Source organism: Alligator mississippiensis, chromosome 12 (assembly GCF_030867095.1).
Source record: "Alligator mississippiensis isolate rAllMis1 chromosome 12, rAllMis1, whole genome shotgun sequence".
Lineage (NCBI taxonomy): Eukaryota > Metazoa > Chordata > Crocodylia > Alligatoridae > Alligator > Alligator mississippiensis.
The window spans coordinates 19,167,143-19,188,100 of NC_081835.1; the positions used below are offsets into that span (position 1 = coordinate 19,167,143).

The 20,958-nt window shown below is 41.5% G+C and overlaps 1 protein-coding gene across 1 annotated transcript; it reads right to left on the bottom strand.

Annotated features, from left to right (window-relative positions):
* Positions 1-565: 565 nt before the first annotated feature.
* On the bottom strand, positions 566-20,351 carry RUVBL1 (RuvB like AAA ATPase 1). The gene is made up of 11 exons (XM_006264416.4): positions 20,131-20,351; positions 19,746-19,832; positions 18,426-18,558; positions 14,448-14,599; positions 12,833-12,922; positions 11,435-11,584; positions 9,871-9,934; positions 7,426-7,624; positions 5,122-5,224; positions 1,502-1,593; positions 566-1,162 (listed from the first exon to the last, which is right to left on the bottom strand). Exons 1-11 carry the CDS (start codon positions 20,269-20,271, stop codon positions 1,003-1,005), a joined length of 1,371 nt encoding a protein of 456 aa, XP_006264478.1. The 5' UTR covers positions 20,272-20,351; the 3' UTR covers positions 566-1,002.
* Between the last annotated feature and the right edge of the window lie 607 nt (positions 20,352-20,958).

Consider the following 20,958-nt stretch of genomic DNA (forward strand, 5'->3'; position numbering starts at 1 on the left):
AAATACATATCTTTGTTAAAGATTTAATACCCTTGGTCAGGGGCTCCCAAAGTTTTTATGTCGTAGCCCAGCAAACCACAGCCCAGCAGTCGCAGCCGACTGTAGCCAGAATTTTTGGCCAGAAGACAGGGAAGGATACCCCACCCTGGCTGGAGGGGGGGGGGGGGCAAACCCTGCACTGCCGCAGGCTGTGACTACTTCCAGTCCAGCAGCCAAGCCATATAGCTCGGCACTGGGCTGTGGCCTGGGGTTTGAGAATCCCGGCCCTAGGTCTTCAAATAAACCCAGGGTTTTGAAACATGCTTGAGAGAATTAGCACTCTGTATTTTAGGTTCAGAAAAAATAGAATATAAGTGTTCAGAAAAAAATTTCTAAAACCCACAATTTTATATTCTTGATGTTTCTAAAATAATGGAACATCATGTTATAAAGCATCAATGGTATAAGATCTATTTTTTTCTATTTTGCTTTTCCAGTTTTCTTTTCCTTAACTTTAATTTACTGAAGTCAAAAGAAAGGAGGACATTTCTTCAGGTAGGTTAGCACACAGTAAAATCCACAAAAATTCTTGAAATATTTTATTATAAATCACTTCAAACAAACTTCAGTTAAAAAAAAACAACACACCTCTTATTAAAAGGAAGGACTTTTTTCCACACTATTTTAAAACAAAAGTTCATAAAGAAAATAAAGTTATCAAGCATCAGCTTTTGTCAAGAGTACTTTTGTTACCAAATCTAAAGGACAAACAAAACAATGGGCATGTATATCTATTTCTTTTATACTCATAATATGAGGGAGACTAAGACATTGTAGGCATCAGGAAGCATCTTACTGCTTGCCAGCACAGGATGAATACTGAACAGCCAACTGTCTTGATGAAATATTTTTACTTGTATTTTTCTATTATTTTCTGTTCCAATACAGATTAACCATGAACATTTCTTTTGCAATAATTAACCAAACTCTTGGAAAGGGTTAAGAGCCATGCAACAAGCTACTTCATTTCATATACTTTTCTTGTTGATCAGCCAGGATTTTTGCGGAGGATTTGGCATCATAGAAAAGTTCATTTATTTCTTCAATGTGCTCCTTCTCAATGCTGTCTTTCCCATTAATCTTGGCAAGCAGGTTAGCTGGGGTCAGTAACTGCACAGCATACCTATGATCAAATGCAGGAAGAGTGTAAGATTGATTTAATAGTTACAATCCAGTACATTAGAGTAAACTCCAAAAAGGGTACAGGTAACACTAGCATATTCATAAGCAGATCTCTCAATACCAAAGGTATAAAAAGGCAGCAATGCACCTCAACATTGGGAGAAAATGGAAGGACAACCCCTTTCATTAAGTTCATTGCCACTCTTACCTAGCTAAATGTCACTGTACAGCAACTAAGTTTCACCCCTGAATCAGGAAGAAAGTCTATTATCCCAGGATGTTTCCCCACCCAGTTGCTCCACGATGCAAAAGGAAAAAAAATGGAATAAGTCCTGCTTACCTTAAGGTTGTCTTGGTACCAATTTCTCCTAGATGGTTTAGGGCTTCCTCACTAATGTTAATTCCCTCTGTCTGGGCACGAAGTTTTATGATCTGTTTGGTTAAATAAGGTGACTAAATGAAGCTGCATCAGTCAAGTAATGTGAACAATAGTAAATGCCAGGCTTTTGAGCTCATAGAAATAGGTTGCACAAACTGGATACGCTGCTAATTTAATTTTACCCCTAGAGTATCCGCTTTAAAGGCAGACATGCACATTTCTAAGTCATCCAGAATGACTGACTTTTAACAGGCAATATAATATATATATATTTTTTTTGCATATCATTGTATGTGGCAGATGAGTGCGACTATGTGGCATGGTAAAAATTTATGGTGATTCTGAAAGACTTAAGTATTCTTGTTAATTAGAATCAGAAAATAAAAGCTTATATAGGTGATGCTTACTACATGCTCAGCCATTAACAAAGGCAGCTAGAGCCCTGTGAACACAGAAGCACAGAGCTACGCTGATCTCCCAACCCAGTTGTGCACTATATAGTCACTGCTGTAAAGCATAGTCCTCTGACAAACCCTATGGAAAGCTATGCTTTCCCCTCTGCTGCTCACTCCACAACATACTTTTTATTCACTTGATAAACAAGATGGTAAAATAAATCAAAAAGTTTCTTTATAAGGTTCACCTACCCCCACAAAAAAATCACTGGGAAGAATCTAATCTTTCAAGAACAGTCTCTAGCTTGTACCAGTTTGAAGATCTTTGTAAAGTTGGAGAGCAAGATATCGCCAATAAGCCTGAGCGTATAAAGCTGTAACAAAAGTGGCACAAGTCTCCCTGCAGTCCGTATTACCAGCTGAGTGATAAGGGGCAGACTGGATAATGATGTTGTGTTGTAGTGCTGAGATAACTCTGGAACTGCAAGCCTCATATAATACAGGTATTTTTCACTTTGGCAGCTTTGTAAACAAGATATCAAGAAGCACTCGTTTAAATTAAAGCCATAAAAATGCACTGGGGGGGAGTCAGGGTTGTGGGAAGGGGGGAATTTGACATGGCAGAAAGTTCTACTCGTAACATTACAATCTGAAGCAGTTTTTAGAATATTTAGTATGAATGGCAACCTTAAGATTTTTTTCCAACTTGTAAGTCAACTAAACTTCACTTCTCCAAGCTTCTAGATACAGCTGTTCAACACAGACCCTTCCCAGAAATACCACACCTTGAAGTGCTAATCTAGGTTAATACGACATTTAAAAATGGTGTTTTTAAACTTTCATCTTGGGCTAGGTTCTGCTAAGTTACCAAGCAAGCAAGAATCAAGATATTAAAGACAGCAAATACATATAAAAAAGGTGTTTATGGAAGGGTAAGGGAAGTATTTCAGGTAAAATAGTTCAAGACCAGGAAAAAAGTTCCAGTTATGCCCCCTTACTATCCAAGTACAAGTACATATGCAGAAGCTGAACAGAACAGAACACTGCCACTACATTAAAGTCCATATTAAAGTGGAATTTCTCCTCATCCAGGTAGAATGAAGATATTTGGCATTCTTATGATCTCTGATTATAGTTTTAAAATGTACACAAGATGCAGTAATCTTACATCGCTTAGCATTATCCATATTACCAAGACAAAAAAAAATTGTGCAGGTGCATTTTTGAATGCATCCAAGTTAAAGTTTCCACAAACTGTTTTTTGTGATTAAAATCAACTGTGGCACAAACAGAATGTTCGATGCTTGATCCTGTGAGGGCAAAAAGGGTCATTTCTGTGCAGAAGGCATGGTCTGTGGAAGCCACCACCTTCTAGCATGAAAGGTAAAAAAAAAAAAGCAGCAAGCAAACTCAAAAAAGTGACACAAAGTAAATTCCACCCTCAGTTTGTGTGCCAAGCTCCAGGTCCTTCCTACCCAAGTAGGACTCATTAAGCAAGACTTTATTATACTGGGGAAGGCAGGATTATCTAATTACAGAAACATTTAGCACTGTGTGTCAGGGTATAAAAGAGCATAATCTGTGAGCTTTAATATTTGGCTTTAAAAACAAAAGTTTTACTACAGCTCTTCCTCTCCACCTTCCTCCCCTCCCAATCATGAAGAGCCATCACACGGCTCCTCTGAAAATAGAGAGTTCATAAATTAGGTCTTTAATCACTTAATAGTCTACAAGGATAATTTGAGTGTGTCCAGTATGATAGCACAGCACACAGTAGTTTATTTTATTATAAACTACATTACAGTGTTAAGAATGATTTTAATTCAACAAAAGCAGGGCAATTCAAAGGACATGCTGCCACTATCTTGCCTCGCCCTTTGTGCCCAGAAAATCTAGGTACAATAGGGATAAGTCCAGGACACAGTAGCATCCCTCAGTGAATCCCCAGGTTTTGAGTGAAAGTCAAACTTTAAAACTGGCTTAATGTACAGATAAAACCCAATTGTATTACTGTACCCTCTGGCCACTTCTACTTTAATCTACACTGAAGTGCTTTAGCTATTCTTTCAGGTGCTCAGAAATCATCTCGAGTATAACTTGAAACCGTGATCCAAGAAAGCCTCCTCATACCAAATGAAACGAGGCTTTGCCTCTACGTTTATATGCGATAAATGCCTCAGCTTCACCTTGGCACTTATCCAGCAGCGGGAGACTATTATCTTGTGACAACGCTCTCCTCCATTGACACTATCTCTTAAATAATACAAAGAATTGACATGATAAACCATAATGGCTCCTGTATCGTGTCACTTCACAGTATTGAGACGCTAATGAGGGGGATCTTTGACACGATGCATCATAATGGCACCCAAGGATTATAATCGATACATAATACATTGCAATGGCCCCACAGGAAAGTCTTGGGCATTCAGAAATGTTTTGCTACAACACATCCTTGCTGTGCTTACACTCCCAAGCCTGACCCAGAAGTGTGAAGAGGTTTACTGCGCTGTTTTAGAATGCAGAACCTGTACAGTTAAAAGCTACAGAAAGTCCAGCTAGTGCAATGGTGGCAGAAAAACAGTCCACAGGGTTGTGCACCACAGCTCCTCTCATCTTTAATATGCAGGTGCAGCCTGTGGAAGCAAGAAGGCCCAGCTTGCAGCGCTACTTCTTATACTGAGACACAGGACAGGCTGCTGGAGCACACAGACTCTGCAGGCAGCAAATCCATATCAGAGATAAGTGTAGCAGCAATCCACACCATTTCACATAAGTTGGGTGTCACTTTCAAACTCCAGACAATTTACCAATATGGCCATTTGGCAGAGAAGATTCAGATGATACTAATCCAATACTGGTCATCCAGGAAAAAATAAAGCAGAACAGCAATGAAGTACTACTTATATAGGAGGTTACATGGTACAGACAAGGTTCTGGGAGCAGACTGTTGTCCAAGTAGAGGTCAAACTACATTACAATACCATGCCCAGGACAGTGCTTGTTCTTAATCCTAACGAGCCACAGTTCCAAAGACTTTTTCAAGACTTGTTTAAATAAAAGAAAATGAGGGACCTCAGGAAGTAATCTAGTCCAGACCCCTAACTCAAAGCAGGACCATCCTCAACTATATTGTTCCAGGCAAGGCTTTGTCTAGCTGGATCTTAAAAACCCCCAAACCCTTACCTGTTTCATTTCCTGTGGCGTGTACAGCATGGTTCGAATAATCATTACCCTGTCGAGAAGGTCCAGTGGTATTCCATGAGGGGAAACTACATCCTCTGTGCCTCTGAAAGAGAGACAAAAGATTAGATTCCTTGTTCTGAAGTTCAGTATGTGGGCTGGGTTAATGTTAATAACCATTGGGTGACTGCCATAAAAGAGCCACAGGCTGCTGGATTTATTCTCGCATGGCATGCACGCCCCACCCTCCCCCATACATGCACCCACACACACTGCATGCTTGACCAGGGAACTGACCCCAGAGTTTGTAATCTAATCTGGAACAACACATAGAGAAACTATTCCTTTTACTTTAGAAATTTTGCAGAGAAATATTACTGGTGGTGGTAACTAGTGGGGTGCAGGCTTCCTTACAGTACAGTAAAACTATATAGTATTAGTCAATCTCCAATGATCTTAACCTCTGACAATTCCAAGTGTATAGCATGTGTCCCAGGAAGGAGCAAGTCATTGTTATCAAAGCATTAGGAAATTAAATAGAAACTGTATACAACACTGAACATTTAGAGAGCATCTCTTCCTGTTAAACCAGCTGTTCTACTGTTTATTACTGTACACTGGTGCTCTTTCCCTCCCCTTCTTCCCCCAACTACTGTAGTGGTTCATATTCTCCATTGACTGAACAGTGCGAGGCATTCTTATAGTACAGAACCTCCAGCACTTGGTTTCCAGCAGGAAAAAGTAACTTCAGGAATTCTAGGTTCTTCTTGAAACAGTGAGGCTTTTCAGAAGTCAGTCAAACTGAGCATGATCAGTTGTGACAACTCCACTGAGCTTACGAGATCTACTGAGATCACAGCCAAAGATGCTATGCTTCTAGTAAACAATTCTACTTCCACTGTGGGTTATCTGATTGTTTCAGGCTCTACTCATCACCCCCCATGGGACACTGTGCAAAGCATTAATGAGGAAATAAACTTTCCTAAACATCTCCTGCTACATTCCCCAGTAGATGTCACTCTTTCACCTGAAGCCAGTTCTAGTGCTATTAGGATGCACTATTAGGATACAGCCATCTATATTATACAGGTACTAGGTGCACTGCTTGATTCTCCTTAAGGTTACCTATAGGCATATTTAAAGGAGAATACATCTTAAATCACTTGGTTCAACAGTATATAAACATCTTCCATTTTGAAGGATGGAATTTAAAGAATCATAATTGCCCTAGACTGTGTAGGACTAATACTTGTTCTAAAGAATTCCTCCTCCAACAAATCAGATTTGTTGTTCCAGGGGGACTGCGTGCGCCGGACACTGATGTGTTTCCCTTTCATGAGGCAGCCAACACTTGCCTTTTTTGACCAAGAAAGCAACACAATATCTATCTCAAATGTGTTTAAAGCACTTATCACCTTGATAGCTAAGTAACGGGGATGGAGCGACACAAAGACCAGATGCACCGAGTGGGTGTAACCAATAGGGGAGGGAGAAGTAGGGTACAGGCAGCTGGTTACATAGATGAGCTCTGTGCACGATTCGCAGGTTGACTCAATTAACAGATAGTAGCAATCCCTACTGGCAGCCTGTCTAGACATTATCAGTTGGCAATTTACCATAGGCAACATGATAGCAGAACAGGAGAGTGGTTTTACTGAAAAATTCAGTGTGTGTACACCTTGGTGAAGTGGAGACAGACAAAAGTGTGAAGGGGCTTATGGAAGAGATGGGCTAAGTGACTGGCTGGAGGAGTTGAGGAGGCCAAACCAACACTGTGACAAAAAAGGGTATAAATGGAGAGGGACTGAACTGTGAGAGGCCCTAAAGGCAAGAACAAGTATGTTAAATCCAATGAAACAGAGAAGGGAGAGAACAAGAGGCCTGAAAGGGGACAGGGTAGAAGAAGCAGGAGAAAGTTATAACCTAGGAAGTTTTTAGTAGCAGTGTTTTGAATATTCCTGGAGAACATATATGTTTGGTGAAGGAAGCAAGAGAGGAAAGGAATTCTAGCAGAATGGCAAGGGAAAAGAAACAGAGGTGTGTCCCTGAAAACGAGATAAAAAAAAAAATACTTCCACCATCCTCTAACCTGCAGTCACCTCAGAATTAAGTGCTTTCCCTTTGATGCAGCCCTGAAGCAGCTCTCCAGCACTGATAGAGCTTGTGACCCAGCCAAAAGATTATCACAGGGGTGTCGGTACCAAAGATGAAAACATTTAAAGATCATAGTTCATTGTGCTGAGGCAGCTAATTCGAAGGATTACAGACAGATGTGAATCATGCAGAATTCCGCTGCAGACACTGTACCTGATAATGCAGTTCCCTCGGTTGGAAGCAAAGATGACTATGGGCGAGATAGACGATTCCAGTGCTCGATGCAGATATGTGAAACATTCAATATCCAGCATGTGAACCTCATCTACAAAGAGCACACCTGGGACCAGCTCTGCAATGCCTTGATCAATGTATTTATTCACCACCTTGTTTATCTCCCCTCGAAGCTTGTCTAAAAAGCAGGAAAGAAAACCATTTTAGTTGTCCTGTTAGAGGCCTCTGGATTTACGTAAGGAACCCTGAGAGACTGAAATGGGTGCTACCTCTTTTCCAGCATTTTGATTCCAAACTGATAACTTATCCTATCAAGGCAAGCCTACAAAAATTCCAGGTGCGGACTAAGACAGGCTAAGCTGCCAAGTTTCACAATATATCAGAAGAAAACAGTGATGCAACTATAAAATCTTAATTGACTCAATGAACTTAAGTGACCATAACTGCAAAATAACGCATGCTGAAGGCAAAACATTTGAACTACTACTATGCTCTACAAGGTAAAGGGATCTGGCTGTCATCATGAAAACTCAATGCCCAGCAGTGGCCATAAAAACAAACAAAACATTACATGCACAAGGGACAAAATGACAAATAAAACAGAACATTGTGGAAACACACAGTGATGTGGACACCCTGGAACACTGCCTGCAGGGCTGGTTATCCTGTCTCAAAAGGGATTTTGCAGAAAGAGACAGAGTTCAGATGGCACAGATGGTTAATGGGTCTGGAAATTTCACAGGAAGAGAGGCTGAAAAGATTGGAATGGTGTGTCTATTTAGATACAGAGATAAACAATAAGGAACATCAGATCTGGTTTTGTTTTCTCTCTCTTGCAACACAAGAGCAAAGGGACAATCAAAGCAATTATAAAACTGACAAATTCAAAACTAATAGAAGGAAAATACCTCCCCTCTCCCCCATGCCAACCTGTAGGCTGTGGAACTCGCTGTCACAGGGAGTGCCTAGCAATCAGGAATTTGGATTCACAGACAGGGAGTATTTGCATGTGATAACAAACATAGTTTAAATTAACGCTACAATTACTGAAAAGGATGCTGTACCTCATTTCAGGGCCTAAGACAATTTCCAACTATAAAGCTCAGCATTAGTCTGCATCGCCATTCTGTGTTTATGTCTAATGCAGCTGCCTATACCACCCCCATCTACAGTGTCTGGTAGTGGCCATTGTTAGGGGGACACTGGGTGAGATGGACAGCAAGTCTGATGCAGACGGGCAATTCCTAGTTTCTCAATTGCTATTTTTATCTTTGATGCTTGTTGTTCTATATCCCACATACATACATCATCTACATTTGAAAAAAAGACCCAGATTAACGTAATGCACTGAGACACCAGACTGTGAGCAAGAAAAGAATTTTTTGCTATTCACCACGAGTACAGGAATAATCTGCTTGAACTGAGTTCTTACTTCTTTCAACTGTGATAAACCTCCTACCCACATGGCTTGTGAGGAACTCTGAAGTGATGTTAAGAAAAAAGTAACTTCTAAATCAAATGACATTTGACTGACATTTTCAACAGAAAATTTAACAGTATGTCCAAGTGCGACTGGAAGGAAAGTTAAATGTGGGTTTTGTATTTCACATGTTGTTTGTATTCAAAGCAAAAAACATAGGTCTTCAGCTTTTTCAGCAAACAGATCTCAAAGCTGTGCAGGCGGTTACATGGACAAAATTTAACTTCAGTGTAGATAAAATGACCTCCAAAGAGGAATGCTTCAAAACAGCACCACTGAATTTAGGTACTAAAACAGACTTTGATTGGCATTTAGGCAGGCACCTATGGAAGCATCGTTTCTTTCAAAGTAAACAGAAGGAAAGCTTTCTACTGTAGATTTTTTTCCTTCAGTGATTTGTAGGAAGGCAGAAAAACAGCTCCTTTAACAGCATCCACAGGCTATTGCTATGGACAATGCTATAGCAAGCTGAATTCTTTGATTCATTAGGAGTCATCTTCCTACTTTGACAAACTGTTGTATAGTTATGTAATGTGACAGGAAACGTACTGCACCTCATAACAAGAGAATTTTTGTTCTGTAATTGTACCAGTATGTCTCCATAGAACATATGGGCCCACAGCATTTCTGGAGGTAACTTTCTGAAAGCATGGGAGCTAATATTAGTGTCTGCCCAACATTATCTCTCAAAAAGTTGTTCACCAGTCAGGTATTACAAAATGCAATACATATGTTATATATCTCATTCCAATCATTGAACTACAAGTATCAAATGTATTGTCTTTAAAAAGCTAAGTAAGGTAATCATCGTTATAGGTACTTTATTCCCACAACATGCAACAACAAACAAACGCACCCAGATCTTTCAAATCCTTGGCCAGTTGACCAAAATACAGGGCTGGGCTAATGTTGCAATGAGGTCATTGTGGAAGCAGTTTTCATACCTGTGATTTCTGTTTTCTTGGGTTTCATCAACTGTCCCATCATGGAAAGGATGTCCTGCCCACCCTAGATGAGACGGAGTTACAGTTCATTAGTGCATCCTTTGAACTGTTTAATGCAGAAGGTTTGATATAGAACAGACACTAGAAACTAGGATTTTATGTATTTCACTCAAAGTTAAAGATGTGATTTATTTGAAGCCCTTTTATAGTTTTCTCTAACAGTGGTTGATTCTACTCTAACAGTCCAACCCATTAACTACTTTCCTGGCATTCCAGGCACTATCCTTTTAACTAGAGGCTGTATAGACCCTCTTTGCAGGTCAGTACATTAGGGGAACCACTCCAAGCCCACAGCCTGAAATCCTTTTCTACAGTACCATCCACCTTAATCCTAGGTCACAAGTATGGAAATGGTTGGGGAGTAGAAAGACAGACTGCCTGCTTATAATGCAACTGTTACCACCCACCAATACAGGAGTGGCTGCATTTTGACTTTGGCACATCTTGTTTACATAGGCTAAATGGGAATTTTGTTTTAGAGGAGGTTATTTTGAAACTGGGCATATTAAAATGGTGGGACTTCTAATTGTGAGTATGTTGACACTGAAACTGTCCCTTTTCATATAAAAACCCACAAAATATCAGTGGTCTGGTTTAAGATACAGAGTGATGGCCTCCCACTACTGGGGTATAAAGAGATCTCCTCTTTTCAGGGCTCTACTGCAAGTCACTGGGAACACAATAAGAAGTTATAAACCATTTCTAAAGGATACAGGGGCATTAACAGAAAGTACAGTGTAGTCAGACAAATTTAAAGGCCATTTATCAAAGTGCTTGCAGTTCTCATTTCACAGCCAACAAACCATAAATGCAGAGCAAAGGAAGTTAATCAGTATGCAGAAGATTTTAATAAATAAAGATGCTGCAAACCTTCTGGCTGCCGCTAGCTGACTTCTTTAGGCTTTCAGGATGGAAAATAATGAACTCTTTCACATAGTGATGGCAAATGTTACCTATAAAGATCTCATCTGTTGGCTTTAGCCATGAAGGGAGTTTGGCATTTGGGATGAAGACTGTCTGGTACAGATTATGCAGTTGTTCCTTGAGGTTTTTGTGTGGGAGATGCCCCTTTTGATACCTGAGGCTCATGCTCCTTCTCATCTCAGTTTGTGTTCTGGCACAGTGCAACATCTCTTTTTTCCCTACCTCTATTCTTTCCCCCTTATTTGCTTCTCTTCCTGTCACCTCACTTAGCAAAAGTCTGCTTTCTGTGTATGATATAGGGCATGAGCAGACATGGGAAATATATTACAGACACTGAGGATTTTGTGACTAGACATGTAAATATGCAAGACACAATGTTGTTTCCTCAAAATGTGCAGAGGAGCTGTTTGTAGGGCCAGCTGCAAAAGGGGTCTCCTACGGAGAAGGGAAAAAAGGTGTGTTCTGAGGTGCTACTACTGCTCTTCCTACAGTGAGGAGGCAGACTGGATTTAGGGCCTGCAGCATTTCCCATCCCCATCCCCTGGATTACTCCTGAATCCATCTCCAGGCTCTTAAGTACCTGAGGTCTAGCATTGGCCACATCCAGGTCATGCAGGGTGACATCCTGAATAATTTCTTTTTTCTTGTGGACATCACCCTTTGGCAAGGGGACGTACTCCTCAGCTTCAAGGTCAAATTCTGTGGCATAAGTATCGCACCTGCCTTGCCTCTGAAAAAAGGGAAGAAGAGAAACACAGGTATTCAGTTGGTTTCACTGCAAAGACCTTGAGTGACATACAGCTGATAAAGGGCTTGGCTCACAATTCTAGCCCTGACAAGCTCCAGCTGACAATTCAGAATATGTCCCATTCCTTGCTGGGCAACATGCATATCCTATCAACTGATCTACGCTCAAAAACCTTGTTGAAAAACACCTGAAATTTTCCACAGTGAGAATATTCCACTCTCTGGCTCCTCTTCTTTTTACTGTATGCAATTCTCACTAAAGGACAAACCCAACAGATTAACTAAGAGATTGGAAAAACTGTTCAAGACTCCACTGTAGGTGGGTGATTTATTATATGATACAAAATATTATGCTCATCCATTAAACAGCAAGTATCGCTGTACACTACGGTTTAAATCAGATATGAAAAGAATGCTAACTAATGCAGTATTCCCTTCTACATGCATATATCTTGTGAAGAAAATACCAGTGAGATAAAAGAAAGATTAAATACATTGCACATTTCAGCTTGAGAAAGAAAAACCCAAACAACTTTAGTCATTCTCTTTTTTAAAGAAAGATGTCTTGGTCTTGTAGTAAAGAAAGCAAGCGCAGCTCAAGCAGCTGCAGTGATAGCTTTCTCTCTAGGTGACCTTAACCGTGAACTGGATGACTGCTCTCTTTGGATAAGTGGCATTTCTCCCACCACAGCCGCAGAGTCCTGGGCCTATCCTTAACTAGTTTCCTATCCAGCCCTGCCAGGTCAGTAGGACCAAGCCCTCCGAAGTGCATACACATGAACAGAGCTGTCCAACTGTGCAGCTCCTGAGGTGTTAATCTACAGCTTCTAGGCTTCTGGTTTGGGTTCCTGTCCCCATATCATTCTGCTTGTTCTACCAGGGTCTCTGGACTCATATTCCTTCTTCCAGTTTCTGTTTTCTGCCCCCACCCCTGGAGATGGGGCGGGGTGAGGTAGGATGGTATGACCTGAAGGACCAAATAAGTCCATAGCTAGGAGGTTCAGGCAGACCCCAGAGGGTGGAGTCACCCACTGCAGAGGGCAGAAGGGGAGGTGGCACATGGTATAGGGGCACCAGCAGTGTGCAGCAGGGTTGCCTATGCAGTGTGGTACACAGCCCAGGAGGCATGCAGCCCACACAACATGTGGCCAGGGGCCCTGTGGTCCCTGGCCACTCCAAAGTTGGACAGCCCTGCACTAGAGCAAGAGTGTCATTCCATTCTTGGCTTTACCTTGACAGCTCCACTGTTTGCTTCAATGTAAATCACATCCCCTGCTTCCACTCTCTCCTTCTGCAAACTTTCAAAGATGCTGGGGTCCAGCTAGAGACAAGCACACATATAACACAGTAGGTTAAACAGTTCCACTGAATTCCAGAATGACGACAGGAGAACAGACTTTAGTTGAAGTTTTTTAATTACAATAATACAGGAGTTTACTCCTTTACTGCAATAATAAAGAATTTAGATGGTCACAAAGCCAAAAAACACAGGGAACTGATAAGACTCTATTGAATCTTTATCATCAAATTTACAAAAGAATACTCAAAACTTTATACTAAAATTTCCTTATTGACTTCACCTGCTATTTGAGGAAGAGACTCTATGACTAAGCTACATTTACTAAACTTTTATTTATAAGGGTATTTGAAATGCCTGATTTTCAAGCCTAATAGATCTCTGAATTCAGGAAGAGGATGCCATTATACTTCACGCTTAAACTGTTGGTTCTTAGGATGTGGTGGTGCTCTTTGGCTGTTAGTCAAACTTTTTTTAAAGGGTTGGCTGTTGTTCCTGGAATAGATCACACTACTTGACTATTCAGTGTCTTTCTGTCGTGATGTGAACCTTTTGTTCGATCTCTGCCATGTGGTTACGTAACTAGGCAAGACAGAAAATAGAAGAGGCACACACTTTTTTGCACTGCTTGAAGCATGGCTCATTTATTTTTCACTGTGAGATTCTCTGACTGTATTTTCAAAGCGAACAAAGGAAAGACAATTTTTACTAAACAGCAGGCAGATGTTGCTGTAAAGTCTCTTATCCCCATTTTACTGACAGGAAGAGAAAACCAGGCAGAAGAGGTAGAGAGACTTGTCTTAAGAAAGCAAAAAAGGTCTGGGTCTAATTTAGCAACAGAATTCACAGGGAGTGGGGGCCAGAAACGTGCTGACATCACTAGAGCTTACTCCCTTGATAAGAAATGGAGGAAAGTGATTAATGAAATAATTTATATTAATACAGGCAAGATTTCAAGTAGCTAACCTTGACAATTCAGAGGGGTAATAATGGGAAAAAAAGGAATATTTTGCACTTAATGGTTAGGACAAATATGAGGTTGTAGTGGAGGTCTGGCTGAATATTGCATACCAGCAAACTGTACTGCCAGGCAGAGGCAGATCAGTTTGGCTCCGAAGCTTAGCCCTTTGTTCCACAGGGCTAGCAACGCTGTGAAACTGGCAGCATCTCCTGCAGCCTGAACAATCCTTTCGGCTGTCAAAAGGGATATATGTTTGTGTGTTGGGAGAGAGAAGACAGGGAGGAATGGGATATTTCACAGGGCTCCCAGATAATCAAGCCCCAGGAACAATAGTTGGTAGTTCAATGGAGAAAGTTTTCCTCATATAAGTCTTCTGGTTCACAGTAAGAAACACAGGTACAGTCTAACAGTTCCTGAAAAGGAACATGGGTCTGTGCTTGGTGACTGGGGGAAGAAATAGGCTTTTCCTCTTTATCTGGCAATAAGATGGAGCTCCAAAACAAGTAAAATGGTAACCAAGTGCAACTAGGAAGTGAAACTCCAGATCTGGAACACCGAAAGATGGGTTGGGGAATCAATCATACATACCTTTAATTGCTTGGTTCCTTTAGCTGTTTTGAGTCCTATAATTACATGGCTAATCGTTTTCCCATATCCTCCCATAGGATTCTCAGTCTCACAAGGAGTTAACTCTGTGACTTCACCTTCATAAACTTCCTTGGTTTCTTTAATCCTCAGCCCTACAAGAAATTGTTTAGAGCAATTTCAGTGCATGCATCAATTAATAATTATATTTAATTATTCTAGACTCTTGCCATCTAGCATTCATCCTTGCCAATGACACCAGACCTCAGAGAACATACATATTATTTATAGAAATCATATAAATAACATATTATGTACGTGCTACAACATTCTTTGTAGTACTTCCTACCTTGGAAAGTAGAAAACACCACTGGTAATTCCCCCATTGCTATATTATAAAGAGAATATATTTATCCTCAGATCACATGAAAGAAAAAGCTTAAGGATATTCATGCAGCTGAAGTCCAAATTATAACCTACAAGTTCTGTAACAAAGCCCTGATAGTTCATGCTTTTGTCCACCCTTTAAGGGGTTTTGCAGAAAACCATTTTTCTTTATAAGTGCCACAGATAGAAGAGCCACACAACAACGTTCTGAAAATACAGATTAGTGATGCTGGTATATAACCGGGATTTTTATATTTTTCAGGGACTCAAAAATTATCTGCCAAACTGAAACACAAATATCTGTTGAAACTAAAAACAAACTATACTTTTATGTACCTTTAAAAGGGCCAAAGAGCATTCTTTTTTATTTGAAGAGTTTCTAAGAGGTTAAAATATTTGATAGTGTTCTTATTTTTCAAAGTTAATGTACCACAGAAAAACACAGACCAGATATAGTTTAACAGACCCCTGGCTGCTATGCAAAACCCAAACTACTTCAGAGGGTGACATCAGAACCCACTGTTGATATGCTATTTCCATGCATATTTGCGTGTCCACCTCTGTATTTCTCAAGGGTTCCTACTGCCTGACTATCTGAATGCCTATTAACTTCTGTGGCCACTATAATCAACTCATTTTGCAGGTTTCTTAATATTACAAGGTAAAGAAGCTTATAGCATACGGACAGGCTGTAATTAGATAGATGCTAGTCAATTTGTAGAGTCTGAACACATTAGAAATGCACAAAACTTTCTTTTTAATTTGGTTTTAGACTAAATACATGGATCAGGACTTTACCAGTAACTGAGAGCTGCAGAGAGTGAAAAAATGTTATTTGACAAATGTTAGTCTGTCTCCCCCTGCTGGACTCAGATTAAGCATGGGAATTTTAATGTAAAAATAAATAAATAAATAAAGGTAAATGGTTTGATCATTCTTCTGTGGGATAATTTGTCTTTTTTATTTAAAATCTTGCAACATGCATCAGAGAATTGAATTACAGGAATGTACTTAATATTTCCAGATAATATCTTAATGTGCACAAAATAAGAAATTAAATCTCGGAGTAGCGTAATTTACATAAAGAAGATGGCATCACATTGAGAAGTTTTATAGATAAACTCCATCTGGTTACTCTTCTGCAACAATATAAATGGATTAGCATCGCTCCTTAGCTTTTAGGAATTTTATTTGGATGTAATGGGAGTGAAGTTTAATTTAAGGAAGGAAGCAAACTTGGAAGAGGAAGAGATGACCTAGGCATTTCTTGTACATGTATTTAGAAGCATAATTCCAAAAAGGAACTTGTAGGGTCCTGTATGTACTGGCTCATTAGTGGCAACTTGAGTAAAGTCTTGCTTACCTGTAAAGCACTCAGTTATGGGTTGGAGATCTAAGGATATTTTAGGCAGCAGTTATGATTATACTCATAATCATATTTTAAATTATGATTATACTATTATTATTATTTTTACTTCAACTGGGATTTACCATTAACTTCTATCAGCCTTTTCAGCAACAACTGCCTTTATATAGGATTAAGACCCACAAGTTAAAAAGAGGGGAACTCCACCCTCTGATCTCCTGATCCACTGTGTTTTTATGTCTCTCATAAATTGAAAATTCTCCAGCGCAGGCAGTAGGCGACTGGCATCCAGAATGGCACTTAGTATACAACAAACTCCAGAATCTCACATTTTAAGGAACCCCAATAACAGTTCTGGCAGCGTGCCCTCGACTTGATACAGCAAATCTAAAAGGAAACAGGGGAACCATACTGGCTACATTGCTAGAAAGCACATTTATGAGCAAGGCCCAGAACATCAGGAAAATGCACAGCACCGTTTCTGGTTATGATGGTTGCAAAAGGAAGGACTCTTGTTACATCCAAGAACAAGAAACTTTCTGAAAGACACTTGAGAGTCAGCTTATTAACTGTTTGAATCATTTCAGCAAACTTGGGGGGGGGGCTAAAGTGAGTGAAAGTACTTTGCTGGAGTCATGAATTAGACCCTGCATCTAGTATGACCTATCACTGAGGACCCTCATTACAAAGCACTAAGTGAGACTCAAAACTGAAGTCCCACTTATATCCATGGTGTACTATCTTATAGTCACCACATGCTTTGCACTGCAGGTTACTCCCACTTGGAAAACTTACATAATCTTTTCTTGGAAACACTTTACAAAACCTTATATATCAGCCAACAAAGGTGAAATTCAACTGGTCAGATTTGAGCATGGCTGAAAACTATTTACATCATGAAAAAAGTGGGTTAAACCTTCTAAAATTGGTTTATGAGGATTTTTTTTTTACAATAATTCATCAATCCAAAGGAATGTTTAACAATCATTTGTGCTAGGTGAATCTACAACGGAATTCAACAGAAGGGACTAAAAGAATCTCCATCTTTCACTAACACCAATATTTGTTTAGATGCCTTCTCTGTGCTGACATCCAGGGACTGTGGAGTGCTAACAATGTGGCTGGCTGTTAACTAGAGAGTTAAATTATTGCTATCTCTATGGAATGACAACGTGGATGACACAGATTTCATTTGCTGGTTCAAATTTCCAAGTCTCTGACAGGGAACTTCATCACGTCAAGGAAATACTGCAGACTGCTCTCTCTCTGTCCCTAACTCCCCTCCCCCAAGCCCTAGCAACTTAACAGTAACTTTAACACTGCACACTATAGAAAGTCGCTTTCTTACAGAAATCAATAGGTCACTTTTGTTTGGTTGCTGCATACAGGTAGACAGGGGGAGAGAAAGAGAGAGAGATGTCTTCACCTTCCCACCACTAGATACCTAGTTGAAGTCCATAGCAAATCATGATACGAAAACAGGAAAGTTAACTGGTAATGTGTTCAATACTAAAAACAATTAGGCTATCTCCGTACAATCCATGTGCATGCACGGACCACTTCTGATGGACTTTTATCAGCTGTCAGCAGCAATCATAAAAGATTTTAGATACTCAATGAGGCTGTACTGCCAACTTAACTTTGTTCTTCCAGATAAATTGAAACAGAACATCTTAAGTAGAAAAAGCATACTAGAACTGAAAAGGAAGTTAACTGAATCCAATACTCATTTTTGTGGCTTAGACCAGTCTCTTATGCTCATCTGGAATAAGAAGCCAGGCTAAGTGTGGGATGCTTACGTTTGAGTTTTTGACAAGCATGAACTGAGAATATTAAAGGGAAAGAGAAAAGAGCATCTCCCTTTCTACAAAACCCTCCTGCAGAGCCTAGGTCAGTGCCAAGACTGTAAAGAAAGTTTCTTCCAGGTTTGTTCAACAGCCACTTACAAGATTGAGAAAAGATCCTGGAGGGCATGGAAAGAGAAGAGTGAAAGAAGACTCAGCTGGAATAACTAAGGTGGGGAGATGTGGAATTATCAGAAAAGCATCCTGATTCAACTAAGCTGGTAAGAATGTCCAACAGTGCTAAAAAGAGAATTATAAAAATCAGAACATGACAGTGGGGCCTGCTCAACAGGACTGCTCCAAAGAGCTGGTATTTTCTGCTTTCTTTTCGGAAAAGCCAAACAGCCACTTTACCCTCCCTCATGGTTTTTAACAAGTACTTACCAATCGCCCTTCTGAAGTTTTCCATCAGGACTTCTGTCTTTTTTATCTCAGTTGAGTAGACCTCGCTTCCAACCATAGGACAAAAGGGAACCTTACTTCCCAATTCTTGAGCAATAGCCAGCGCCAAAGCAGTCTATAAAAATTCAAAACATTTGAAGATCATACACATATATTTTCAGAAGAAGTAACAAGAACTTATGGAAAAAAAAGATTACTGCTCCACAAAGTTAAGAATAAATACTATTTTAATCTTCACAGCATTCCATTTTTACAGGTGGAGGAAAATACCAAGCATCCTTTCTAAAACTGAAGTAGGGGGTAAATCAATTCACCCCATGAACCATGCCTGCTGACGTTTGCATACTTCTCTGTGCTAGAGCACAGGGGCAGGGGAGTTGGGAATGATCATCCTTACTTACTTTAATATGGTCAGAAGGTGGATAGCAATACTCCACTTCTCAAGATCTGCAACTGAAAGGCTCTCCAGATGTTTTCTAAACATTGAAAGCTCATGGAGGAAATTTAGGCTGGAGATTTGGAACAGCTTCCTCACTATGAGGATGGTTAAGCATTGGAAACAGGCCACTGAGAGAGGCATTGCTGTCCCTAGAAATTGTCACGAGCAGGTTAGATGGACACTGGAATGGTTTACATGGAAATGATCTTCCCTTGAGCAGGGGGATGGACTAGATAACCTCATGAGGTCCCTTCCAGTTCTACTTTCTGATAAACCTAATTCAATGCCCCAAATCTCTAACAAAATAGGAATCCAACAAGTGAGAAAATGGACGGGGAGATGGAGAGACCAGAAACCCTTAATTCTTCTTAAAAATAAAAATCCTCAAGCTTTTCTCCCTTGTTTCTTACATGCAGAAACAAACCTGTGCATATACACACGCACACACACACACGGGTTTTTACCCAAGAAACTTAAGAGCACCAACACGAAGAATTTTAAAACTCCGGATAGTGCGGAGAAATCATTTTACCATCTCTCATGAAAATGCTTAAACCTTAAGTAGTGCAAAAAAAGTTAATACTTTTAAAACCCCAATCCTGGGGCTTCCTCCAAAAAAAACAGACTTCATAAGACTATGATACCGTCATTTTCCTGCATTAGTGTTATGCGGCTGATACCTAGATGAACTATTGGTTTCTGCCAAAATACGTATCGCAGGGAGATGTGATGTCAAGCAGTGATCAGCCGCAAAGGCCACCCTGGTTCCAGTCCAACATGACTGCCGGGGAAGCTGCCTGGTGAAACGGTGCCTCAGAAACAGTCGCGGCGGGGAAGCCTTTTGGCCCCAAGCAAAACGATACCTTGCCAGTGCCGGGCGGTCCTGCCAACAGCACGGCTCTGCCGGCCATCTTCTTGCTTTTGATCAATTCCACTATCACACCGCAGGCCTGAAAAAAGGAAGACATGTCCGTAGTTACCAGCCGGTCAGAAACGTGCCTTCAAATGCGTAGAACGCAGAGAGGCAGCACGGGTGTTATTGCAGGGACAGGGAAACTGAGGCCAGGGCAGAGGAGGGGGCTGCCCCAGAGCTCACCATGTTGCCTGGGGGCAGCGGGGAGCGGGGGGGGGGGACGTGTGGCGGGGGGGGGGGGTCCGTCCCACGGGGGAGGAACAGGGAGGGGTTCATCGCACGGGGTGGGGGAGGGGCAGGGTGCATCCCGCGGGGGAGGGGCGGGGGTCGCGGACCTCGCGCGCGTTCTCCTGCCCCACGAGCCCGGCGCTCGCGGGCTTGGCGGCGCCGCTGTCGTCCAGGCCGAGCCCCTTGACATGGCTGTGCGCTGCGATGCGCTGCGTCTTCGACGTGCTCTTCACCTCCTCGATCTTCATGGCGACGGCGGAGACAGCAGCGGCAGCAGCGGTTCCCACGCGGCCTGCGCGTTACCTAGGCGGCCGGCGCCACGGCCCCGGCCCCGCCCCCCGCGCCGCCATTGGGTCCCTCTGCGCCAGCGCAGCTGCTAATTGGGGCTTGCTCGTGTCTGTCACAGCGCGGGGTTGCTTTTCTTTAGAACCCGCCCATCCACTTCCGCTTGTGCGACGTTCAAAAGGCTCTGCACGGGTGGCCGGGGAGGAAGGTTCCGCGGGGTGTTAGAGGGTGTTGTCTCAGCCGTGGTGATCGCTCTGTGTCCTGTTGGCTGGAGGGGAAGTGAGGTCAGGGAAGGTCCATGCAGCTTTCAGTGGCAGTGACTGAGAGTCCCTCTCTTCTGTCCCCAAGCAGTCACTTTGGTTCCCAGGCTCAGCTGCTGTATGCAGCAGGGGTGGTAAACCTGCCTTCCTGGCTCCCGTCCCCTGGAAGGGCCTTTGCTGTGTGGTTGTTGCCTTCTTTGATTTTTTTTTTTTAATTCCTCACTGTGTTTTCATGATGGTTTATCCTTGGCACTGGGAAACTAATCATCCTGCTGCTCCTCTCCCTCTTCAAACTGAGTGAAGAGCTGAGGTATTGACCTGACCCAGCAATGGTCCCAGTAGGCGATGCCATGTGGATGCCAAATCCAGCCCCTTTCTGGAGCTTGGTGT

Excerpts from the sequence above, each read along its gene's own strand:
- RUVBL1 (XM_006264416.4), bottom strand. The coding sequence starts at position 20,271 with ATGAAGATCGAGGAGGTGAAGAGCACGTCGAAGACGCAGCGCATCGCA. Across the intron at positions 14,600-18,425 it reads AAACTTCAGAAGGGCGATTG|GGCTGAGGATTAAAGAAACC; the intron begins GTAAGTACTTGT and ends AATTTCTTGTAG. Across the intron at positions 5,225-7,425 it reads CGAGGGAACTGCATTATCAG|AGGCACAGAGGATGTAGTTT; the intron begins GTACAGTGTCTG and ends TCTCTCTTTCAG.